This window comes from Vicugna pacos, chromosome X (genome assembly GCF_048564905.1).
Source record: "Vicugna pacos chromosome X, VicPac4, whole genome shotgun sequence".
Classification (NCBI taxonomy): Eukaryota; Metazoa; Chordata; class Mammalia; order Artiodactyla; family Camelidae; genus Vicugna; species Vicugna pacos.
The window spans coordinates 29,334,687-29,361,421 of record NC_133023.1 but is presented as its reverse complement, the minus strand read 5'-3'; the positions used below and the strand labels follow the sequence as shown (position 1 = coordinate 29,361,421).

The 26,735-nt window shown below is 41.2% G+C and overlaps 1 protein-coding gene across 2 annotated transcripts in view; it reads left to right on the top strand.

The window, feature by feature from the left end:
- SRPX (sushi repeat containing protein X-linked) overlaps positions 1 to 26,253 on the top strand; it is a 94,276-nt gene extending 68,023 nt beyond the window's left edge. For both annotated transcript variants that reach the window (XM_015245730.3, XM_015245729.3), the window contains 5 exons: positions 519 to 640; positions 1,367 to 1,546; positions 3,069 to 3,202; positions 13,111 to 13,232; positions 25,737 to 26,253. In XM_015245730.3, coding sequence (XP_015101216.2) covers positions 519 to 640; positions 1,367 to 1,546; positions 3,069 to 3,202; positions 13,111 to 13,232; positions 25,737 to 25,920 — 742 coding nt within the window. In that variant the 3' untranslated portion in view covers positions 25,921 to 26,253. The remainder of the gene's footprint in view (positions 1 to 518; positions 641 to 1,366; positions 1,547 to 3,068; positions 3,203 to 13,110; positions 13,233 to 25,736) is intronic.
- The last annotated feature ends 482 nt before the right edge of the window (positions 26,254 to 26,735 follow it).

Here is a 26,735-nt window from a genome sequence, read left to right as displayed (position 1 = left end):
TATTCTTAAATGATAATAATTTATTATTATTAGGATCACCAAGGAGTCACAGTGAACTTGCCTTTTGGTCAGGAAAGGTCTCCACTCACCCAGACAGAAAAAGCAGAGAAAGTTCTAGCGCCCCCTGCAGGTCCAAGTTGCCAATGACTGCTTGGACTACCCTTTCAAATGATTATCCTCACAGAAAATACAGATTCCCCCGTGGAACAAAGGCAGGATGGGAGGAAGACTTGGGCCCTGGGTTCTTAGCCTCTCTCATCCGCTGTTCCACACTCCAGCAAGAAAAATAAATCAAAACTTCCCAGGAATTGGGGGCTTCCATTTTCTGGTTTCAAACTGCTCTTCCAAAACAGAGAAAAGCTCAGAAAATTCTATTCTTTGAGAAGTGAAGTGGTGAAACGGGCCTAATAGCTGTCCCTTGGTTTGTCTGCATCTTTGATCATTAGGTTCATCATGGCCTAATTATTGTTACACCCACAATGATCATCTTTGGTGTTTCTGATTTTTCCCCCTTTAAGCGTTATACTTAAAGGGTTACCCCCAGGCTCGCATTTTCCGGAAGGTGACCACAAGATCCAGTACACAGTTTATGACAGAGCTGAGAACAAGGGCACCTGCAAATTTCGAGTAAAAGTCAGAGGTAAGATGACTGCTTATTGGCTTTTTTTCTCCATAAGAGCAAAGGGAAGCGGAGTCTCCAGCAAGAACCCAGCGTGAATGCCCCAAACCAGAGGGATACTTGCCCTCTGGATTAGCCTCTGCTGATGAGGCTGGGGGGTGGGTGCCATCTTATTGCCTGAATTTCACAGTCCAAATCCGGATGAGGTTCAGTGCTGGCAGATCATTTAAGGAGTCTGAGAGAGCAGTACGCTAGTCCCACATGAGCCCACAGCTGGCTTTCCCAGGAGAATATGATTCAGTAACTCTTCCACCCTGGGCCTTCAGTGACCAGCTAAAGTCTGTAAGTCCTTCTGTGAAGGAGGTTAGCTTGGTCCCCTAGCTTGGGCCACCAAGAGACAATGTTCTCGGTGTTCCAGAAGCTTTGGTATCTAAAAAAAATGTTTTTAAGGTTTATTTTATGCCTCATGGTTTGGGCAGCTAATTACTAGCCATCTTTACTCTTTATCCTTCTGGATTCCACGTCCTCCTCTATAACACAGGGGGCTAACCCAGTTCATCTCAGTGGTCTCGGTGGTATGAACAGTGACCATTCCAAGGCCCACCCACTCCCTCGCTTCCCGGGCCAAGGTGGAAGCCGGGTTGCAAAGCTGGTGCCTCCGAACCTGCTCTTTCCCTGGTTACTCTGTGGTGGGGAGCTCAGCACTGAACCACCCCCACCTGTGCCCTGGGCTTGTGTCCCACACAGTCAGACGCTGCGGCAAACTCAACGCCCCGGAGAACGGCTACATGAAGTGCTCCAGCGACGGCGATAATTACGGGGCCACCTGTGAATTCTCCTGCATCGGCGGCTACGAGCTGCAGGGCAGTCCTGCCCGCGTGTGTCAGTCCAACCTGGCGTGGTCTGGCGCAGAGCCCACCTGTGCAGGTACGAGTGCAGTCCGCTCTCCGGCCCAGCCTGCAGCCGAGCTTAAAGACCCTTTGGCTGTGATTTCCAGGACAGGGAGGAGGGAGGGTTTCATTCTCTATCCTTTGAAAGGTTCAGTGCCATCCCTCTTCATCTGATGGGTGAAAGCGGTCCGCGAATCCCTGGGCAGCCCATCTCACCCACCCTCCTTTGCCTCTGTGGATCTTCGGATTTCTCTCCTCTGAGGAGGCAGCCGGAGGTGGGAACCTGGGGCCCATTATGAATCAGCAAAGTCCTGCTCTAGGTACCCTTTTTAAAAAATGTTTTTTAAAATTTTATTTAAAAATTCCTTCCTTCTACAAGTGTAAGAGTCTTTTTTTTTTTTATAAAGCCAGTACACTACTGCAGACGACACTGTAAGGCCTGCTTTGCAGCACTGGCTGGAAAGTGACGCAGACCTTGGGCACGTGGAATCTTTCCTCCTCCTGTTAAATGAGGAAGAAAATGCCTTACCTACTGCTTGAGCAGTTGTAGGGATTAAACGTGGCCATCCACTGAACAGTGGAGCTGAGTGGTGCTTGGCACATGATAAACTCTCAATACATGTCAGCTGTTGCTACTGAGGAAGAAAAACTGGGCTGGGTAATGCTAACTGTGAAATTTGGACTAGCCAGAAAATTCTGAGCATGTCTCTTATTTCTTTCTGTACTCCACTTTTTTCTCATTTCCTGGTGTTTTCTCATCTTTGTGCTCCTTTAATCCCAGCCATGCAGAGTGAGGTGAGAGAGAGAGAGATGTGCATCATCAGCTAGATGCCCGAGGCTCTGTAATTTCATACATTAAAGTACAGAGAACACACCTCTTTCCTTCCCTGTCTCGTTTCCTGAGGTAGGAGAGTAGTGCCCCTCCCCCACAGATACCCACATCCTAATCCCCAGAACCTGTGACTATATGACCTTAAGTAGCAAAAGGGACTTTGCAGGTGTAATTAAGTGAAGGATTTTGAGATGGGGTGAGTAGCGTGGATTACCCAGGTGGGCTCAATGGACTCACAAGGGACCTTATAAGAGGGAGGCGGAGCTCCGAGTCAAAGATAAGGGAAGCAGGGGTCAGAGAGGAGGGAAATCCCGAAGATGTGATGCTGCCGGCTTGGAAGGTGGGGGAAAGGCTACGTAAGAACCGAGGAATGTAGGAGGCCTCTGGATGCGGGAAGAGGCACGGAAGCAGATTCTCCCCCAGGGCGTCTGTAAGAGAATTTGTGTGTGTTAAGCCTCTAGGTTTGTGGTGCTGAGTGTCAGCAGCAAGGGGAAACTAACACTTCCCCACCCTCCGACCCGGCGCTTCTTGGGACCACCTTCCGAACAAACTAGGACCTCCTAGTTGAATCTTGACCTCTTAGACACAGTGTGTTGTCGTGGCCTGTGTTGAGCCGCAACCCGTAGAGTTTCTGACCTACCTGGCTATTTCTAAAAATTTTTTAAAATTTGAAGTGTAGTTTTTTGCACTTTTGTTTGTTTAGAGGGCTGGTTATTTCTGATTACAGCCATGAATGTCAACGTTGGCGTCAGAACAGCAGCTGCACTTCTGGATCAGTTTTACGAGAAAAGGAGACTCCTCATTGTGTCCACGCCCACAGCCCGAAACCTCCTCTACCGGCTGCAGCTGGGGATGCTGCAGGTGAGTCCTTGCCGCGGGGCCAGGGCGGGAGGGAGCCCTCTACCAGGAAGGGCTGAGTCATTTTATTAAAAGTAAAAGCCAGATTCAGTGCCTAATCCATTTACTGTGCGCGGCAGGAACTGGCACTTTCGAACTCCCACCGTTCGTTTCTGCTTCTGGGGCATAACCTGATTAACACTGGCTCCCCAGAGCTAACCCAGTCGTTTTCCAACTAATGAGGTTGGTTTGTCTTCACTAAGAAGCCTAATTGACATGCCGTCCAGGCCCAGCCAAAGAACAGCGGTCTTTGCCGAACCTGTTCAGGATCTGCCTGGGGTGGAGGCATCAATCGTTTGTCCTAAAGGCTTGCTCAAGGGATGAGAGGCATCCAGGAGCCCTCAGGCTCCAGGTCCTGCCACTGGAAGCTTTCCAACTCTCCCAGAGCTCCCCAGAGAGGGATGACCAGCTTTTAGGAAAGTGGTTCTCAAAGTGTGGTCTGTGGACCAGTAAGATCAGCATCACCTGGGAGCTGGTCAGAAATGCTAATTCTCAATCCCCATCCTAGACCTACTGGATCAGAGTCTATTTTAACAAGTCCTCCAGGTGACTCCTAACAACCTTAACATTTGAGGGAGGCTTTTCTGGGAAATGAGCCCTTCCCAGCGGTGTAAGTTTTGCAGCTACAAAATGAGGCAGCGTCTTTTGAGGGTGGGGGGAAACAAGCTAGAAACAGAAAGGATTAAACTAGAACTTGCTTGATTGTTGTCCTGAAGCTGGCTGAGTGGCCAATCTGAACGCTAAAGAGGCAGGATGTTATCCTGGGTCGCGGACGCGGTGCTGCACTGTTTTGGGGGGAATATTTCATTCCTATATTACACAGACTAGAACTAGGTGTTGAGAACAATCTTAGTTTAATCAAAGCCTACAATTTAAATTCTCATTTCAGCATCAAGACAATGAATAATAAAGCAGAACTTAGTGCTTATCATATGAAATATCTAAAGCCCCACCTCTTTGATCGCATTTTTTTCTGAGCTGTATACTAATAAATATGATGTCGATCAGGCTTTCGGCACTCTCGATCCACGAGATCTTGAGTCCCCTGGTCCCATCTTTGCTCTTAAAAAAAAAAAAAGACAATGAATAATGTCTTTGTTTATCCTCTCCATGTACTTGAAGGACTTCCCATGAACTCTGAAGGGCCGTATAAAACACCCTGGGCTCCTTTGATAGGAACCCAATTCACCTTTCCCCTCCATCCCTGCCACCTTACCTCCACCTGTGTCCCTTTGTCCCAGCTAGGGACTTGCTCTTCAGGTAGCACAAGCCCACAGCACCCCATCGTGTGGGAAATTGTTCTCTTTTGTTTTCTTGGGGGGGGAGGGTAATTAGGTTTATTTTTTTGATGGAGACACTGGGGATTGAACCCAGGACCTTGTGCATGCTAAGCATGTGCTCTACCCTCCCCCTCCTGTGGGAAACTGACCTTACAGGCTCTATTCCATGACTGTACATTTCCTGACCTCTTTTTTTTTTCCTGACCTCTTAATTCCATGGAAAAAATGCATAAGCCAAACTGGGTTTTCCTCAATTTGGCAAACTAGGGCTTTCATAAGTATAATTTTATTGAAACACAGCCAATGCTCAATGGTTTGTGATTCTGTACGGCTGCTCGAGCGCTGCAATGGTACCGCTGAATAGTTAGACCTTCCAGCCCCACGAAGCCTAAAATATTTACTAACTGGCCCTTTATGGAAAAGATTTGCTGACCCCTGCCCTAGTTTATCCCATTCCTTCAGGCACTTGCTAAATTTATAATCAATTAGTTGGATACTTGGCATCAAGGTGTTTATATGTGACTCCCCCCGCGCTCCTTCCCCCAACATATTTACATTGAGATTTTAACCAGAGCCTTGAAGGAAAGGTTTGATTGCCTTAATGATTCAGTTAGAATAATAAGTGTATATTTCTACTTTTTCTAACTTTTCTACCAATTCTGTCACCCCACACAGAGATGCTTCAGTGGAACTGTAGTGAAAATGTGGTGATATAATTTAATTCAGGAGTTTACATTTTGGCCCATTTAGTCGTATTCATCTTCAGTTACTTTTTTGTTCCCTGGTTGCCACTGCCACTCGTGATGAGACCTCCTGGCATGTGGTTGAGCAGGTCACGTTCCCGAGGCTCTTGCCGAGGGCCAGCTCAGAGGGCTGGAACGTGCTCTTTTTTAAAAAACTGAGGTATAATTGACATGTAACGCTTTCAGCAGTTTCAGGTGTGCAACACAATGATTCAGTACTGGTATGTACTGCACAGTAGTCCAGTGAACAACCATTACCATACATAGTTGACAAAATATTTTTTTCCTTACGATGAGGACTTTCAAGATCCACTCTCCTAGCAACTTTCAAATACAGTATTTATAACTAGTCACCAGGCTGTATATTATGTCCCCATAACTGTTTCATTTTATTACTGGAAATTTGTACCTTTTGATCCCTTCACCCACTTGGCCCAACTCCCACCCCCTACCTCAAGAAAAATCATTCTGTTCTCGATGTCCACGAGCTTAGTTTTTTTTGTTTGCATATTTTTTTAATTCCACATGTAAGTGAGATCATATATTTTCCTGTTTGACTTATTTCACTGAACGTGATGCCCTCAAAGTCCATCCGTGTTGTAAATGGCAAGATTTCATTCTTCTTTACGGCTGAATAACATTCTGTCATGTCTGTCACTTTTCCCTTCTTCATCAGTGGACACTGAGCTTGTTTCCACAGCATGGCTATTGTAAATAACGCTGCAGTGAACTTGAGGGCGCACATATCATTTTGAGTTAGTGTTTTTCTTTGGATTACCCAGAAGTGGAATTGCTGGATTATATGGTAGTTCTTTATGTAATTTTCTGAGGAACCACCATACTGTTTTATGTAGTGGCTGCACCAATTTACATTCCCACCTGCACTCCTACAGTGCCTGAGCCTTCCCTTTTCTGCACACCCTCAGCAGTATGTATCTCTAGTCTTTTCGATGATGGCCGTTCTAACAGGCATGAGGTGGTATCTAATGATTTTGATTTGCATTTCCCTATTGACTAGGGATGTTGAGCGACTTTTCTTATACCTGCTGGCCTCCCATATATCTTTGGAGAAATGTCTATTCAGGTTTTTTGCCCATTTTTAAATTGGATTATTTATCTTCTATTGAGTTATATGAATTCTTTAGATATTCTGAATATTAACCCCTTACCAGATAAACAGTTTGCAGTTTTTCCCCCCATTTTGTAGGTTGTCTTTTCACATGTTGATCATTTCTTTTGCTGTGTAGAAGCTTTAGTTTGATGTAATACCACTTGTTTATTTTTGTTGATAGCATTAGGTGTCGTATCCAAAGAATTGTTGCCAAGACCCATATCAAAGAGCCTTTTTTCTGTTTTTCTTTTAATTGAAGTACAGTCAGTTACAACGTGTCAGTTTCTGGTGTACAGCACAATGTCCCAGTCATGCATATACATATATATTCATTTTCGTATTTTTTCCATTAAAGGTTATTACAAGATACTGAACATAGTTCCCTGTGCTGTACAAAAACTTTCTTTAAAATCTATTTTTATATATAGTGACTAACATGTTGTAAATCTCAAAATCCCAAATTTATCCCTTCCCACCCCTAAGTCTGTGAGCCTGTTTCTTTTCCTATGTTTTTGTTAAGGACTTTCATGTTGTCAGATGTCACATTCAAGGCTTTATTTAAAATTCATTTTTGTAAGTAGTATAAGATAGGGGATTAGTTTCATTTTTTACATGTGAATATTTTTTTTTAGCACCAATTATAGAAGAGAAACTTTTTGCTCCATTTCATATTCTTGGCTCTTTTGTCAAATATTAGTTGACTGTATATACTTGAATTTATTTCTGGGCTCTAGATTCTGTTGCATTGGATTTTTTGGGTCTGTTTTTAGGCCAGTACCACACTGTTGTGGTTAGCATACCTTTATGATGTAGCTTAAAATCGGAAAGTGTGATGCTTCCTGCTTTGTTTTTCTTTCTCAGGATGGCTTGGCTATTAGGGGTCTTTTGTGGTTTTAGATAAAATCTAGGATTTTTTTCCTACTTATGTAAAAATGCCACTAGCAGCTTTTCACCATTGAGTATGTTAGCTGTGGGCTAGTCACATATGGCCTTTATTATGTTGAGGTACCTTCTGTCTATACCAAGTTTGTTACATTTTTTTTATCATGAACAGATGTTGAATTTTGTTAAATGCTTTTTCTCCATCTATTGAGATTTTTTTTCATTCTGTTAATCTGATGTATCACATTGACTGCATGTGTATGTTGAGCCATTCTTGCGTTGCAGGCATACATCCCACTTGATCACGATGAGTGATACTTGAAATATGCTGCTGAATTCAGTTTGCTAGTACTTTGAGAATTTTCCCATGTGTTTTAATCAAATATTGATCTGTATTTTTCTGATAGTGTCTTTTTCTGGCTTTGGTATCAGGGTAATGCTGGCCTCATAAAATGAGTTTGGGAATGTTCCCTTCTTTTCCTTTTTTTTCTGGAAGAGTTTGAGAATTAGTCTTGATTCTTCTTTAAATGTTTGGTAAAATTCATTAGTGAAGCTATTTATTGGTCATGGGATTTCCTTCCTTGGGAGATTTTTAATTACTGATTTAATCTCCTTACTAGTAATTGATATATTCAGACTTTCTATTCACGATTCATTCTTGGCAGTTTGTATGTTTCTAAGAACGTTTCCATTTCTTCTAGGTTGTCCAATTTATTGGCTTAGAGTGTTTTTATAATAGCCTCGTATGAACTTCGTATTTCTGTGGTATCAGTTGTAATGTCTCCTTTTGTCACAACTTAGATTTGGGTTCTCTTTTTTCCTTGGTTAGTCTAGCTAAAGGTTTGTCAAATTTATATATCTTTTAAAAAATTGTTTATCTTTTCAAAGAACTAACTTAGTTTGGTTAATCTTTTCTATCGTTTCCCTGTTCTCAATTTCATTCATTTCTGCTCTAATCTTTATTTCCTTCCTCCTGCTAACTTTGGGCTCAGTTTGTTCTTTTTCTAACTCCTTGAGGAATAGAGTTAGGTTGTTTATGTGGGGAATTTCTCGCTTTTTAATGTTGGTTTTTATTGTTGTGCACTTGCCCCTTACAACTGCTTGTGCTGCATCCCTTAAGTTTTGATATGTTGTGTTTTCGTTTGTCTCAAGATGTGTTTTAATTTCTCTAATTTCTTCTTTAATCCATGTGTTATGGATTCTATGGAGAGTGTTGTTTAATTTCCATGTATTTGTGCATTTCTAGTCTCATCTTGTTTGATTTCCCAGTTTCATACCATTGTGGTCAGAAGATACTTGGCATGATTTCAGTCTTGAATCTTCTAAGACTTATTTTGTGGTCTAATACGTGGTCTGTCCTAGAAAATGTTTCATGCACATTTGAGAAGAATGTGTATTCTGCTGATGTCAGATAGGATGTTCTGTGTATGTCAGGTACATTTGGTCTATAGTGTTCAAATTTGCTGTTTCCTTATTGATTCTCTGTCTAGATAATCTATCCATTGTTGAGTGTGGGGTATTAAAGTCCCCCGCTATTAGGGTATAGCTGTTTATCCTTTTAGCTCTATTAGTTTTTGCTTTGTTTTTAAGTTTTCTGATGTTGGGCACAGAAATATTTACAGCTGTTACAACTTCTGGATGTATCAATGCTTTTTATCGTTATATAATGAACTTCTTTGTGTTTTTTGATTAAAGCTTATCGTCTAACTATTCCTGCCTTTTTGGGGTTATCAATTGCTTAAAATATTTATCCCTTCACTTTGTATCTTGAATGCTAAAGTGACCCTTGTAAGCAGCATATCATTGGATCTTTTTTTTTTTTTTAAAATCCACATAGCCATTCTGTTTCTCACTTGGAGAATTGAATCTGTTTATATTTAATTATTCATGTGTTTCTACTAATTATTGATAAATAAGGACTTACTGCCACTTTGTTAATTGTTCTCTGATTGTTCTATGGATCCACTGTTCCTTCCTATCCTGCTTTATTGTGTTTTGATGTTGTATGGTATTATGTTCTTTTTTGTAATTACTACAGTTTTTTCCCTTGTGGTTACCATGAGGCTTACATAAAAAAAATTCTTAAAAATTAATAGCACCTTATTTTAAACTAATATCAACTTAACTTCAATAAAGTCCCAAGCTTGACACTTTTATTCCTCTTCTACTTCACATTTTCGGTTTTTGATGTTACAATTTACACTTTAATATTGTGTAACTAATAGATGATTACAGTTCTGCTTATTTTTACCATGTTTGTTTTTTAACTTTTAAACTAGAGCTGTAAATGAATCACATACCACCCTTACCATGTTACAGAATTCAACTTTGACTATATATTTCCAATTACCAGTGAGTTTTACACTGCCTTATGCTTTTATGATGTCAGTTATCATCCCTTTATGGTCATCCCTCAGTATCTGCAGGGCATTGGTTCCAGGACCTGCCACGGATACCAAAATCTGCGGATGCTCATCCTGTTGTCGGTCCTCTATCTGTAGGTTCCACATCTATGGATCCTCAGGCTGTACACACAGGACATGGTCCATGGTTGGTTGAATCTGCAGATGTGGAACCCGTGGATATGGAGGGCTGACTGTACTTCCACTCAAAGAACTTCTTTAGTGTTTCTTGTAAAGCAGGTCTAGTGGTGATGAATTTTCTCAGCTTTTGTTTGGGAAAGTATCCTTCATTTCTTTTTCTGATGTACAGCATAATGTTTTAGTCATACATATATACATATATTCATCTTCACATTCCTTTTCATTATAGGTTACTACATTGAATATAGTTTTCTGTGCTATACAGTATAAACTTGTTGATTTCATTTGTAGTAGTCAGTATCTGCAAATCTTGACCTCCCAATTTATTCCTTCCCACCTTCTTTCCCCCCTGGCAACCATAAGTTTGTTTTGTATGTCTGTGAGTCTATTTCTCTTTTGTAAACAAGTTCATTTGTGTCAATTTTTTTAAAGTGATATCATGTGGTATTTGTCTTTCTCTGTCTGACTTACTTCACTTAGAATGACAATCTCCCAGTCCATCCACATTGCTGCAAATGGCATTATTTTATTCTTCTTTGTGGCTGAGCAGTATTCCATTGTATATATCACAGCTTCTTTAACCAGTCATCTGTCGCTGGACATTTAGGTTGCTTCCATGTCTTGGCTATTGTAAACAGTGCTGCTGTGAACATGGGGTGCATGTATCTTTTCAAATTAGAGTTCTTTCTGGATATATGCCCAGGAGTGGGATTGCTGGATCATATGGTAACTCTATTTTTAGTTTTTCCTCTTTCATTTCTGAAGCGGAGCTTCACTGAGTAGTTTGTGGTTGACAGTTTCTTTCCCATCCAAGATTTTGAATATATCATACTATTCTCTTATGGTCTGAAAAGTCTTACTGAGAAATCCACTGATAGTCTTAGGGAGGTTCCCTTGTATGTAACTTCTGTTTTCTCTTGCTGCTTTAAAAAATCTTTGTGTTTGACTTTTAACGATTTACTTACAGTATTTCATGATGTAGCCCTATCTGAGTTCAACATATCTAGGGTCCTTTGGGATCTGGATGTCTTAATTCTTTCCTTAGGTTTGGGAAGTTATCAGCCATTACTGACTTAAATACACTTTTTTCCCTTTTCAATTCCCAAAATGCAAGTATTTTTGTTGTGTCCCATAAATCCCTTTGGCTCTCTTCCATCTTTTTCATTATTTTTCCTTTGTGTTCCTCTGACCAGATAATTGGAAATGTCCTTTCTTCCAGGTTTCTGACCCTTCTGCATGGGTGAGTCAGCTTTTGATGCTCTCCATGGAAATTCTTCAGTTCAGTTATTCTGCTCTTCCGCTCTGATTTTTTTTCATGGTTTATATTTCTTTGTCAAACTTACTTGGTTCATGTTTTACCTAATTTCATTTAGTTATCCGTTCTTGCAGGTCATTAAACCTCTTCAAGAGGATTAATCTGAACTGACAGTTCATAGCTCTCCGTTTCCTTAGGGTCAGTTATTGGACCTTTATTACTGTACTTTGGTATCACACAGCTTTGCTTTTTCATGATCCCTGAATCTTTACACCAGTATGTATTCATTTGAGTACGTGATCTCCTTTTGCAGGCTTTTGAGGTTCACTTTGGCAGAGACAGCTCTAGCTCTGTTGAGGTTTCTGGCCACATCCTTGGGCAGGTGGGCCCTGCTGTAAGGGTCTGTTGAGGCAAGGCATTTGTTTGAACTCTGAGGTTGGGGGTGTACCGCTGGCTGAGAACAGCTGGATGGGACTGCTATCTTGGTTCCCTGCCCCAGTGAGGCTGTAGGATGGGTTTCATGATTGCCTGGATTCTGGCCAGGCTTCCTAGATGCTTGGGGCTGGGTATTATACCCAGCAGCAGGTGGGACTATGAATTAGCTTCCCTATCCTGGCAAGGCAGCAGGATGGGACCCAGGGCCTGCATGGTTCATTGTCTGGGGACCCAGATCAGGCAAGAGTGTGCACTGAATATTTTGGTTAGGTGAGGCCACACCAGTTTTGGTCTGCAGACAAAGCGACGGGCTGTGCTCTCTGTTCAAGTGCCACTGTAAGCAGGGCTGTTGGATGGGCGGCACGGCTGCCTGTGTGTGTTGGTTGGGATCCTGGGTCAGGCGGCCTGAAGGCTGTGCTCAGTAACACGGGAATGCATTTCCCTTCCTGGGCGTAGCAGGAGAAGCAGCTCAGTTGCCACCAATGCTGTTTGTGGCCTTGAATCAAGCCGACTTAGGCCTCAGGTTCCCTGGCTGAACAGGGCCACTGGCTTGGCTCTGACAGCCACTAACTCGGGCCACCCACCTCTCAGCCTAGGAGTCGCTAGGTCACGCTGCTCCCAGGTGCTGTGACTAACCCTTCCTGCCAGGTGGGGGCCACACTCCACAGCAGGTAGAGTGGGCTCCTGCCTGGGTGGGGCGGTGGGAGGGGGGGCACTGCAGGCAACTCTGTTTCCCAAACAGGCTTTCTGGTCTGGAAGAGCTAGGAGCCTCAATCTGCAGTAGGTGGGGCTGTGTATCAACTCCCCTGTCTGGGCATAGCCGGGTAACTCTCCACAGGGAAAGTGCAAAGATGGCGTCCCTGGCCTACAGGCTCTGAGAGCCTCCCTGTGGACCTCTAGGTGTGCGCCAAACCTGACGCCCGCTCTTAGGGTTGAAGACCCAGGACAAAAATATGAGACCTCTTTCACAGAAATGGGGGTATGTTTCGGTCTGCTGTCTGTGCAATGCCCTGGACGGGGTAGCCCACCAAGAACTGTCACATGGGACCCAGGAATGCTGACCTCTCTGGCCACCAGAGCCAGGCCATCAAGGGGTGTCCCTGGGTGGCAACCACCCAAATCAGGTCACCAGATGTAAAAAACCAAGGTATCAGATCAGAGTTGAAACCTTTTATCCCTGTTTCTTCAGTATGTTCATGTGTTGGGGGGCTTAGGGCAGGCGATGTGATGGGTGGAAGCACGGGCAGAGGGGACACTGAAATATTCCTTCCTCCTTGCAAAGACAAAATTAGAATCCTCTAGGGGTGGTCTTGGACTTTTTTTTTTTTGGAAATTTGGCTCATGCAAAGTCTCACCCCATCTGGAAATACATACACTGCCATTTTGCTTAGGTTTTCGAAATCTCATTGCCAAGCCATTTCTGAATGATTCCTCTAGGAAGGTATTTAGGTTTTATAGCTACTTGTTTAACCCCAATTTCTCAACTGTCTTCAGGACAGTTTGGAGTCGGCAAATGAAGTTCTCAAAACAGAACAGTGCCGCTCCTGTGAGTTTGCAGTTTGACATGGAATTCTTTCTTCAGCCACACTCACACTTCCTCTATTGTTTTTGTGTTTTTTCCAGCAAGCCCAGTGTGGTCTGGATCTTCGACACATCACCGTAGTGGAGCTGGTAGGTGTGTTCCCGACCCTCATCGGCAGGATAGGGGCAAAGATCATGCCTCCAGCCCTAGCTCTGCAGCTCAGGTAGGGGAAATTTCTGTCCTTAAATGTTATCACCTATAAATGTCCTTTTTCTCTGATGAGGTTCCTGGATTCCTCTCTATTCAGTCTTGATTCCAGGAAACCTTCAACAGTTAATTACTTTTATCCTGGGAGTATTATAACCATGCTAACTGGAATGTTGCTGCTTGTCCAAATATGATGCAGTGGGTAATTGACAGTGTTCTTTTCCCCCTCCAACCAAATGTTCTCGCTTTATCTTTGTTCTGTTTTTTTTTTCCTTGGTAGGAGTGGGATGGGTAGTGGAGAGTGCAAAAAGGTCTTGAGCAATCCTTGGTGTTATTAAGAGGGCAGGCATCCAACTTAGCCTTTCCAGGCTTGGCATCTTTTTCCTCCAGGCTTCCAGGGCACTTGTCCATAGCCCTATTTTAACAACTATATTTTATTTTGGTAACACTTACAAAGCCAGAACCATGGTGTCCAGACTCTGAGTAATGGGGCATTAAAGGAGCAGAACTCAACAGCCAAGAGGTAATTTCAAAGCAATCCAAATTTTTACTTGTATCTCTGGACCACTGTGAAAAGGATAATTAGGTTGAAGCAAAGCTCCTGAAAATCTGCATTTCTCACATATCTTTTTCTGTCATACGCTGCAAGGGGATGGGGTAGATCTCTGTTCAGTAGTCTCTCAGGGTCCCAAGCTGATGGAGGCTCCACTATCTTGTAACATCAACATCCAGAATACAGGACTTCAAAGTTTCTGCAAAAGGGGAAGAGAGTAAAAAAAGACCATGCTACTTTTTTATGCTTCATATCAGAAGCATAAAATTGCTCTCTCCCAGTTGACTGGCCAGAACTCAGCACATGATCGTGATCAAAAGTCAAAGGAGGCTGGGAAATGTAGTCTTTCTATACCCAGGCAGAAGAAAGTGAAATAGAACTTCGTGAATCCTGTCACAGATTTTTCAGAGATTCACAGAAATTCCTTGAGAGATTATATGATAGAAACGTCCTTAGCAAGTGATGTTAGATTGACACAATTTCTTTTTCTAATTTCCCTATTTTCCATCTGCCTTTTGACCTCTCTCCACCCTAAAAGAGTCTACCCCATCCACACCAAGGTCAAAAACTCAGAAGGCCAGGGATGGAAGAATTATTATGCCTGAATTCTCTTTAGTTGACTGAAGGGTCTATGGCCATACCACCCTGAATGCGCCCAATCTTGTCTGTTCTCAGAAGCTAGACAGGGTCGGGCCTGGTTAGTACTTGGATGGGAGTTGACTGAAGGAAGGAGAGGGCTGGGAACACTCAAAAGCTTTGGTTTGTTTGTCCTACTGCATTTGCATCTAGTACCTGCCTAGGGTGTGTAACCCTCCTGAGGTCCGTACCAGATCTTTTCAACATTTGCTACCTAGTACAGTGCCTGGTACCATGCTGGTGCTAAGTAGGTAGAGTAAATGACTCTAAATTGAAACAGCTTTACTATTTCCAGGGGTGAGTATATTTACAATTAAAGGTATATTTACAAATACCAACACTTCAATTTGAAGATCACAGAACTTGAGAGGATCATGTTGACATCTGAAATTTTAATGAACATCCTCAAAGTAGGTTTCATGAAGCTATTGCTTATTTAGAACTACCTACTCATAATCTATGTCAATGATTTTTTAAAAAAACCTGTTGCAGAATTTACTAAAGGACTTTCTCATTGCATATACAGCTAGGGAATCTTTTTATAAAAGCTTGATAGGACTTTTTTTTTCCCCCCATCAACAAATAGATGGGTTTATTTGGTCTGCAGGAATCTGCCTTTATGGAGTAAACAGGAACCCAATGGCAGTATCCCCTGTTCCTAACCTCCTTCTGTTAACGGCATGGCACAATTCTGATGGTATTAGGGCTCCAGAGGACAGGCATCCATTCAGTCTAATCAGATTTAACCGCCCCAACTCTAGCAAAAGTCACATGCTGATGCACTCAATGATTGAACTTCAGCATAGGACTTGGGCTGGACTTGCTGGGAGGAGGACAGGGCAAAGTGCTTCCAAAACAGTTCGGTTCATTTTCTATCTGAGGTCTTTTTTGGATGGTTTGCTTTGTTCATGAAAACTTTCATTTATTTTCTCTTCCTGAGTTTCTTCAGCTCCTTTTACCATGCAAATCATGTACATTTGCTTTCTCCCTCTGATGTTCATGATGAGCAGATTACGACCTAGATCCTTCCATTTTGTGCCAAAGAGGGGCTAGACTACATGGGTTTTGTTTTGTTTTTTGTTGGTTTTGTTATGTCTTTAAATGGCTGCGTAGTATTCCATTGAAGGTCTACATATGTAAGATATTTATATGACTTTACATTGTTTAAATTTGGAGAACAGAAAAATCTGATTTCTTAAATCATTCAGGTTGTATATATGGGGGCTATTCTAGACCTCTAAAGGCTGAGGATGATTTAAGCAACAAGTAAGTTGCATAAATGAATTATGCAATGGTTCTCGAGCTTTAGCCTGCCTCAGAATCCCCTGGACGGCTGTTAAAACAGATTGCTGGGCTCCACCCCCCAGAGTTTCTGCCTTAGTAGGTCTATGAGGGGGCCCAAGAATGTGCATTTCCACCAAGTTCCCAGGTGTTGCTGATGCTGCTTGTCTGGGGAATCACACTGAGTGAACCACTGGCCTTGTGTTTTTTTTTACCAAAGGCTTTGAAATGGAATGTTCTATAATTATCAATTACAAGTCTTTTACCCACTCGGTTAAATTTATTCTTAGGTATATATTCATTTTCATACAATTATAAGTGATTTTTCTTTTTTGGATACTTTGTTGTTAGCATATAGAAATGTACAAGACTTTTGTATAGTCATCCTGTGTTCTGCAGCTTTACTGAATTGGTTTATTAATCTAACAGTTTTTGATGGAATCTTTAGGGTTTTTTTTATATATATCATGCCATCTGCAAGCAGTGACAGTTGACCTCTTTTCCAATTTGGATGCCTTTTATTTCTTCTTGCCTAGTGAGTGGCTAGGATAACAATAGTATGTTGGTGAGTCTGGGGTGGGAGGTCCTAGTCTTGTTCCTGATCTTAGAGAAAAAGCTTTCAGCTTTTCACCATTGAGTTTGAAGTTAGCTGTGGGCTTGTCATATATGGCCTTAATTATGTTGAGATATATTCACTCTATACCCACTTTTGTTGAGAGTTTTAATCATAAATAGATGGTGGATTTTGTTAAATGCTATTTCTACATCTGTTGAGATGATCGTATGATTTTTATTATTCATTTTGTTGATAGGGTATATCATGTTGACTTGTAGATGTTGAACTGTCCTTGCATCCCTGAATAAACCCTACCTGAAGGTATATGATGCTTTTAGTGTATGTTGAATTCTGTTTACTAAGATTTTGTTGAGGTATTTGCATCTCTGTTCGTCAAGGATGTTGACATGTGATTTTCCGCAGTTGTGCCCTTGTCCAGTTTGGGCTATCAGCTAATGGTGGCCTTGTAAAAATGAGTTTCAAAATGTGACCTCTATTAGTTTTTGGAAGAGTTTGAAAAGGATTAGTATTAATTCTTCGAATATTTGGTAGAATTCACCATTGAAACCATCTGGTCTTGGGATTTTGTTGGTAGGTTTTTGATTACTGGTTCAATCTCCTGATGAGTAATTTGTTCAGATTTTCTATTCCTTCATGATTCAGTCTTAGAAGGTTATATTTTCTAAGAATTTATCTACTTCTAAGTTGTCAAATTTCTTGGCATAAATTGTATATAGTCTCTTATCCTTTGAATACATATGTTATCAGTTGTAACGTCTCCTCTTTCATTTCTTATTTTTATTTGAGCCCCGTTTGGCTTGGTGAGTCTAGCTAAAGATTTATCAATTTTGCCTTTGCAAAGAGCCAGCTCTAGTTTCATTGGTCTTTTCTGTTACTGTCTATTTAGTCTCTTTTTGGTTGATTTTTTTCTCTGATCCTTATTTCCTAACTTGTAACTTTGGGCTTTGTTCTTTTTTAGTTCTTTGAGGTGTACAGTTAGGTTGTTTTCTAAGATTTTGGTTTCTTGAGATAAGCATTTACTGCTGTGAACTTCCCTCTTAGAACTGCTTTTGCTGCTACATCTCATAAATTTTGGTATGTTTTATTTCCATTTTCATTTGACTGAAGGTATTTGATTTCTCTTGATTTCTTTGACCCACTGGTTGTAGAGTAACTTGCTGTTTAATCTCTATATTTCTGAATTTTCCACTTTACTTCTGCTTTTTTTTTTAAAATAGTTCTTACTCCTTTAAAGCAGTTTCAGATTCACAGCAGAATTGAGCAGAAAATAGTTTGCACATAGCCCTCCCCACCCACACATACGTACTCCTCTACCCTCAACATCCCTCATCAGTGTGGCATATTTGGTACCATTGATGAACCAACATGGACACATTATCAACCAGAGTCCATAGTTTACATTAGGGTTTACTCTTTTTTTTTAACATTTTTTATTGATTTATAATCATTTTACAATGTTGTCAAATTCATGTTCAGCACAATTTTTCAGTCATTCATGGACATATACACACTCATTCTCACATTTTTTTCTGAGTTATCATAACATTTTGTGTATATTTCCCTGTGCTATACAGTGTAATCTTGTTTATCTATTCTACAATTTTGAAATCCCAGTCTATCCCTTCCCACCCTCCACCCACCTGGCAACCACAAGTCTGTATTCTCTGTCTGTGAGTCTATTTCTGTCCTGTATTTATGCTTTGTTTTTGTTTTTGTTTTTTAAATTCCACATATGAGTGATCTCATATGGTATTTTTCTTTCTCTTTCTGGCTTACTTCACTTAGAATGACATTCTTCAGGAGCATCCATGTTGCTGCAAATGGCATTATGTTGTCAGTTTTTATGGCTGAGTAGTATTCCATTGTATAAATATACCACATCTTCTTTATCCAGTCACCTGTTGATGGACATTTAGGCTGTTTCCATGTTTTGGCTATTGTAAATAATGCTGCTATGAACATTGGGGTGCAGGTGTCATCCTGAAGTAGATTTCCTTCTGGATACAAGCCCAGGAGTGGGATTCCTGGGTCATAGGGTAAGTCTATTCCTAGTCTTTTGAGGAATCTCCACACTGTTTTCTATAGTGGCTGCACCAAACTGCATTCCCACCAGCAGTGTAGGAGGGTTCCCCTTTCTCCACAGCCTCTCCAGCATTTGCCATTCGTGGATTTTTGAATGACGGCCATTCTGACTGGTGTGAGGAGGTACCTCACTGTAGTTTTGATTTGCATTTCTCTGATAATGGGCAGAAGACCTAAACAAGCAATTCTCCAAGGAAGACATACAAATGATCAAAAGGGTTTACTGTTGATGTTGTGCATTCTATAGGTTTTGACAAATGCATAATGACATGTAGCCACCACTATAGTATCATACAGAGTAATTTCATTGCCCTGAAAATCCCTTGTGATCCATCTATTCATTCCTCCCTCCCTCTCCCCAAACCCCTGGAAACCACCATCTTTTTATTGTTTCTGTAGCTGTGCTTTTTCCAGAATGTCCTTTGGTTGGAATCGTACAGTTTGTATCCTTTTCAGACTGGCTTCTTTCATTTAGTAATACGTCTCTTAAGTTTCTTCTATGTCTTTCATGGCTTGATAGATAATTTTTTTTACTGCATATATATTTTTAAATTTACATATATGTACTGTTCATTGTTTCTAAGAATGTTTAGAGCTTTAGCTTTTTAAACTTACATAGTTATCAAAGGAATAAAGCCAACCACAAAATAAGAATTAACTCAAAAAGATACATACACCTTGCTTATTAACAGCAAAATTATTTGATTGCCAAGATATGGAAGCATCCCAAGTGCACATTAATAGTTGAATAGATAAAGATGCAGCATATATATATATATATATATATATATATATATATATATATATATATAAAAATATATGTATGTATGTAATGGAATACAACTCACCCATAAAAAGGAGGGATGTTTTGCCATTTCCAGTTCTTCATTCACTTTTTTCATTTCAAAAACCAGAATTTTATAACTGGCAGAGACATTTCCATTACATCAAAAACAACAAAATACCTAGAAATAAAGTTAACCAAGGAGGTTACCTATACTCTGAAAACCAAAATGACACAAAGAAATGGAAAGATTTCTTCTGCTCTTGGATTGGAAGAATCAACACTATCAAAATGGCCACACTGCCCGAAGCAATCCACAGATCCAATGCAACCCCCATCAAAATACCCATGACATTCCCCACAGAACTAGAACAATTCCAAAATTTATAAGGAACCACAAAAGATCCCAAACAGCCAAAGCAATCTTTTGTAGGTCTTTTTTTTCTTTCTTCTTTTTGTTCTCTTTTCTTATAGTTTGGTGACTAGAGAAGGTCCTTTAACATTTGATGTAAAGCTGGTTTGGTGGTGCTGAAATCTTTTAGCTTTTGTTTGTGAATCTTTTGACTTCTCCAAGTCTAAACGAGAGCCCTGCTGGATAGAGTATTCTTGGTTTTAAGCTTCCCCCTTGCATCACTTTAAATATATCATGCCACTCCCTCCTGGCCTGTAGAGTTCCTGCTGAAAAATCAGCTGATAACCTTATGGGAGTTCCCTTGTATGTTACTCTTTACTTTTCCCTTGCTGATTTTAATATTTTCTCTTTATCCTTCATTGTTGTCAATTTGATGACTATGTGCCTTGGTGTGTTCCTCTTTGGGTTGATTCTGTGTGGTACTCTCTGTGCTTCCTGGACTTGGGTGACTATTTCCTTTCCCAAGTTGGGGAATTTTCCAGTGATTATCTCTCCAAAAATTTCCTCAGGTACTTTCTTGCTCTCTTCTCTTTCTGGGACCTCTATAATGTGAATATTAGTGTGCTTAATGTTGTCCCAGAGTTCTCTTAAACTATCCTCATTCCTTTTAATTCTTTTTTCTTTTCTATGTTCTGAAGTAGTGATTTCCACTAATCGGTCTTCTAGCTCACTGATCCATTCTTCTGCCTCATTTAGTCTATTCTTGGTTCCTTCTAGTGTATGGTTCATTTCAGTGATTTTATTCAACTCTGGGTATTTACATTTTCCAACTCTTTGCTAAAAACTTCACTCTGTGCATCTATGCTCCTCTTGAGTTCTCTGAACATCTTGGCCATCATTACTTTAAACTTTCTCAGATAAATTACCTATTTCTTTTTCTGGGATTTTATCTTATGCCGTGGCCTGGGAGATATTCCTTTGCTGCCTCATATCGTCTTTCTGTGTGTTTGTGGATTCCTTTCACAGGCTTTGGGATTGTTGTTTTCTTATTTCTAGTATCTGCCCCTGGTGGATGAGGCTGGTCTAGAGGCTTACGCAGGTTTCTTGGCAGGAGGAGCCAGTGCCTTCCCACTGCTGGGTGAAGCTTGGTCCTGGACCTCTGGTGGGTAGGGCTGTGTCCAGAGGCCTTTGTGGCTTAGGAAGTCTGCTGATAGGTAGGGCTGTGTTCCCACCTTGTCTGTTGCTTGGCCTGAGGCTTCCCTACAGGCTGTTGGGTCGGGCTAGGTCTTGGTGCTAATGATCCAATTGAGATGTCAGCCTCCAGGAAAGAGCATATAGATTAACACTCCTGGGATGTCTGCCACCAGCTTTTATGTCCCCTGAGTGAGCTGTAGCCATCCCCCACCTCCCCAGGAGACCCTCCAAATCCAGCAGGCAGGTCTGGCCCAGGTTCCTATGAAATCACTGCCTCTGCCCTTGGACCTGGTGCACGTGAGTTTCCATGTACACTTCCCTCCAGTTTACTTCTTGTAATTGATTTCTATTTTCATATATTGTGGTCTAAAAAAGATGCTTGATATAACTTCAATAATCTTTCTAAACTTATTAAGACTTGTTTTATGGCCTCACATGATCCATCCCAGAGAATGCTCCATGTGCACATGAAGAATACATATTTCTGTTGCTTTTGGATGGAATATTCTGTGTATATCTGTTTAGGTCCATCTGTTTTAATGTGTTTAAGGCTATTTTTTAATTGATTTTGCTGTTGGGATGATCTATCTATTGTTGTAAGCTGGGTATTAGTCTCCTACTATTATTGTCCTGTCTATTTCTCCGTTTAGGTCTGGTCTGTTAATATTTGCTTTATATATATATATATATACTATTTATAACATATTACTATAAATATAAAAAATAAAAAGTTGAATATTTGCTTTATATATATTTATAAATATACAAATATATATCTCTTGTATTGCCTTTATCTCATTTAGTCTTTGTTTTAAAGTCTACTTTATCTAAGAATAGCTGTTCAAAAATATTAGGAAAAACTATATGTACACACACTAATATAACGTGTATGTATGTGTCAAAGTTTTGCTGCTAAATTTAACCTTTGTCATTAAATAGAAAATAAAAATCAATAATTACAAAAAAATAGCTATCCAACTTCTCGTTTCCGTTGGCATGGAATGTAGTTTTCCATTCCTTCACTTTCACTTTGTGTAGGTCCTTACGTCTGAAGTGAGACTCTTGGAGAAAGCACATAGCTAGGTCTTACTTTTTAAAAAGAAATCTATTTAACTACTCAAGTCTTTTGATTAGAGAATTCAGTTCATTTAAAGCCTTGGTTTTTGGCTGTTTCTTAGTTCCTCTGTTACTATCTTTTTCTTTCTTCCTATGTGGTTTGATGACTGTCTTTAGTGGTATGCTTAGATTCCTGTATCTTTTGCGTATACACTGTAGCTTTTTGCTTTGTGGTCACCACGAGTCTTACGTATAACAACTTTTTTATAATGGTCTATTGAAACATCTAAAGCTCCACATACTTTTTTGATGCCACAGTTGACATCTTCTAATCCTGTGTATCCCTTAACTAGTTAGTGTAGTTATTTTACTACTTTTGTCTTTTAACCTTTGTACTCATTTTATAAATCCACTGCCTTTATACATACCTGTTAACAGTGAGATTCCTACTTTGATGTTTTTTCTTGTTGCTAATTAGTGCCATTTCTTTTCAGCTTAAAGTCCAGTTAACATTTCTTATGAGGCTGGTTAATTGGTGGCCTGACCTATAGCTTTTGTTTGTCTGGAAGACTCTCTCACTTCAATTCTGAATGATTGTTGGGTAGCATATTCTTGGTTAGAAGTTCTTAATCTTTCAGCAGAATAAATTGTTGCGCTCACTCTGGCCTGCTACAGTTCTGCTGAAAAATCTGATTTTTATGGGGTTCCCTTGTATGTAACAACAAGGGAAAAAAACTTAAGATTTTTCCCTTTAAGGTTTTGACATTTTAATTATAATGTGTCCGGATGTGGGTCTCTTTAAGTTCCTCTTCTTTGGAACTCTCTGGGCTTCCTGGATTTGGTGGTTTTCTTTCCCAGGTTAGAGAAGGTTTCAGCTGTTACTTCTTCAAATAAGTTTTGTTTCTTCCTCTATTCTCCCGCTAGGACCCCTATACTACGAATATTAGTCTGCTTGATATTGTTCCATAAGTCCCTTAAGGTATTTTAACTGTTTTTCATTCTTGATTCTTTCAGCTCTCTGACTGGGTGAGTTCCACTGCCTTGTCTTTGGAGTTGGCTGGTACTGTCTACTGGTTCGTCTGCCTTGAACCCCTCAGTGCGTTTTTCAGTGTAGTTATTGTATTCTCTGTGAGGTGACTTCTCTTCAGTACATTGTATTTTCTATTGCTTTGGGGAAGTCACTATGCGCATCCATTCTTGGGAGCTTGGTGGGCGTCTGTATTAACTACTAACTCATCAGGTAAATTATCCCTGTTTAAGGTTTTTTCTGAAGTTTCTCTTATTGTTTTAGAACATATTCCTTTGTTTCTTCATTTTACTTGGCTCTCAGCTTCTATGCATTAGGTGAGCCACTTCTCATCTTGAAGGAATGGCCTCATGGAAATGAACATTACTGCTGAACCCTGCCCCAGGTCTTGTTAGTGTCCCACACCTTTGTGACTGTCTAGTCTATTTTAGTTTTAATAGCTCCCAGTGTTTGAGGGTGTGCCAAGACCTGTCAGTGCCCCGATGGAGAGGATCTGTCAGCACCTAGATTCGGGCTGACTGGAAGGCAGACCTTCAGGCAGCAGCTTTTAAAGTAAGCAAATATGCTTGCAGTCCCTCAGGACTGTATCTAAGCCCCAGTGGCCACCAGGGCCAGGCAGTATACAAAGAGAGATACATAAGGTGCCTGCCGGCTTCAGCAAGGCTGAGGCAATGCACAAAGATGTCTTTGCTGGCTGCAGTGTAAAGATGACGAGCTGCTGGAAAACAGAGATAAAAGAGCTGGTTTCTGCTGGCTTTAGCAAGGTAGAGAGTTCCAAAATTGCTCCCATTGGCACATACTTGCCCCCTCGGTCTGACTCCTTGGAAGACTAGCAAATGAGCCCATTCATATAAAGTCTGGGTACTTTTCAAATGGGTCTAGGGAAAGAGTTAGTCTTCCCATGAGCTGTTTCTCAGTTCAACAGCCCCGTAGATCTGATGGGTACAAGCCTCGTTAGTGTTTACAAGTTAGATGTTTTGGAGTTTGTCTCAAGTGCAGGCCTTAAAAGTTGGGGTGCCTGATAAGCAGGAGTCACTATCCTAGATTTTAAAAGTTTTTTTCAGAGAAGATTGTTGGAAACGTACTTGGAGATTTGGTGTGTCCACGGAAGGAGGTGAGTTCAGGATCTTCCTACGTTGCCATCTTGAACTGGAACCTCCTGTAGGATTTCTTTGTCTAGAATTCTCTAGAAGATTGTCCAGGAATAATTCACTGCATTCTGACAGACATTTGTGTAACTCCAAAATATTGCAGGTACCACCCCTCATGGCTGTGGCCACCTGGCCACAGTGGAATGCATCTCCGTGCCTGGCAGTAGCCTGCTGACCTGACCACTCATCTCTTCTCATGGCAGTTTTCCCTCTTTAGATTCTGTGTCAGTCAAGACACAAGGCTCACAGGAGGAAGGTGTGTGGTAGCAGCTGGTGGCACCGTGGGACATTTCCATCCTAATTTCTTAAGTAATGGAACATCCAATGCTCCGATTCCTCACTGGGCATCCTTCCCCATAGATTCCAGCCACCACAGCATTGCTTAGCCATGTATTCTTTCTAGACTTGTTTACTTTACTCTTCTGGTTCCTGGGACACCTGTCCCCTAGGCCTTCCCTCTCTTCTCTGCTCCCCACAAACTCTCAGAGGAGGAATATTTAAAGATATAGAGAAGTTTAGCTCTCCATTGTCACCTCACTTCGTGGTCTGTTTACATGTTCAAAGACTCCTGAATGCACTTGAGTCATCTACTCTGCCGTTCCCCTCTGAGCACCCCAAGAAACCAGTGGAGAGGTTGTGAGGCTTTTATTTCTACTCCCTAGAAGTCGATAAGCCAATTTAGCTTCCCACTGGGATAAAGCAAATTATTCCCATCTTCCCTGAAACTCCCTCTTAAAAAGCAGAAGTGTAGTCAGTCTGGATTTCGAGTAAGGATTTTCTTTTTCCTTAATCCATTTGTGTCAGGAAAATATTTCACTTTAAATCCAGATGGCAGTATATATTCTGCCTCACAGAAATCTCAAGATAGTTTCTTCTCCAGATTTTGTTTAGTTTAGCTGAGTGGGCTCTTCCCCACCCACTCTGGCCCCCACTGGGCAAGGCTTCTCTGTTTGCTGTCTCTGGCTTTTTTCATCTAAACATGTTTGTATTGAAAATTTTTTTATAGTTTAATGTGGTAGAATAGGAAAAAAAAAATCAGACCTTTAGGAACCACTTCACATGCTTTTGAAAATTACCTGAGGTACAAATTAAGTCACTCTACCTAGGGTTATAGAGCAAGTTCAAGTTCAAGTCCCTCTATGCAATCGTGAGCTGGATGGACCAGAAGTATGATGTTTATAAAGTTATTTCAGCCTTACCTAGTCCTGGGTTTCTTAACCTTAGAACTGGTGACATTTGCGGCTGTATAATTGTTTATGGGAGAGGGAGGGGCTGTCCTGTACACTACAGGATGTTAGGCAGCATCCCTGGTCCCCAACCACTAGAGGCCAGTAGCATATACCTGCAACCCTGGTTGTGAACACCGAAACTGTCCAGACGGAGCCCAATGTCCTCTGGGGACAAAATCACTCCTGTTGCTAAGCAGTGACTCTAATACAGATGTGGTCGTGCAAACATAGTCTGCAAATGGGGATGGACTCCAACTTAATACAAAAACGCCTGTTAGCACTGTTGGTACGCAGCACCACTGCAGGTGTAAAGTCTTCCTGACCTTCTAATCTAAAGCCGTACTACTCAGCCCTTCCTGTGCAAACCAGTCTTTGGTGGATCTTGGTAATAATGCAGCTTCTAATTCAATAGGTTTGGGGTGGAGCATGAGCTGCTCCGTTTCTAACAAGTTCGTGTGTGATGTTCCTGGTCCAGGTGCCATACTTGGAGTAGCAAGGGTCTAAGGGATGATTCGGTTCTTGGTGGAACCTTTGTCCAGACCCAGTGGCACGAGAGCCCATGGGTGTCAGTTTTGACACAGTCCTCTCTTTGCCCCAGGCTGTTGCTGCGGATCCCACTCTATTCCTTCAGCATGGTGCTGGTGGATAAGCACGGCATGGACAAGGAGCGCTATGTCTCCCTGGTGACGCCTGTGGCCCTCTTCAACCTGATCGACACATTCCCCTTGAGGAAAGAGGAGATGGTCCTGCAAGCGGAAATGGGCCAGACCTGTAACACCTGATGGGCTGGGTCCTCTCTGGGCAGGTCCTCTTCTCTTTCTACACCGTGCTATGAACACAGAAAGGCCTGAAAAATATCCTTGATGTACAGATTTTTATTTGTAATTTTAAAAGTCTATTTTATTATAAGCTTTCTTTGCACTTAAAAATAACACTGCATTTTGTACTCTGAAGGATTCGCTCCCCAAAATGAATATATTTACTCTATCATGGCTGGTTAATTTTATAGAGAAATTAGGGAATACACCCATACACATGCTTTCAATGCACATTATTCAGTGTGACACATATCTATCTTTTTTATATAAAACTTTTTAATAAAATATTTTGGAGCACATTGATGAACTCATTTTCTTTTTCAAGCACCAGCCATACTTGCTCAGTGTGGTCACTGGTTTTAGGATGGTGATTCTTAGTGGTGGTTTAGGAAAGGAAAAATGTAATAAATCTTGTCAAGAGAAGCTCAGTTGAGCTGGGACAGCTGGACTTTGAAGTGGTGGAGCAGCCAATTAAAAGCAACAAGCTGAAAATGAGAGGTAAGACCTTAATCACTTGTTTACTGGTATAAACAAAATGAAAAATGGAAGATATACCAACTCTGTTTTCTGTTTTTCCTCAGTGGACCAGTGCACCAGTTGAAGGGCAGGTGGCCCAGCAAAGACACGCTGTTGTCACACTGTTGAGGGAGCCCCGGCTCTTTTATGGATCCTGGAGTCATGGCAGTGGGGAGGGCTGGGAGCAGACAAGAACTGGATACTGAAATAGTGGGGAAAAGTACCTTTAGGCGTCTCCTTTCATGCTCCTCTGCTGAGACTTC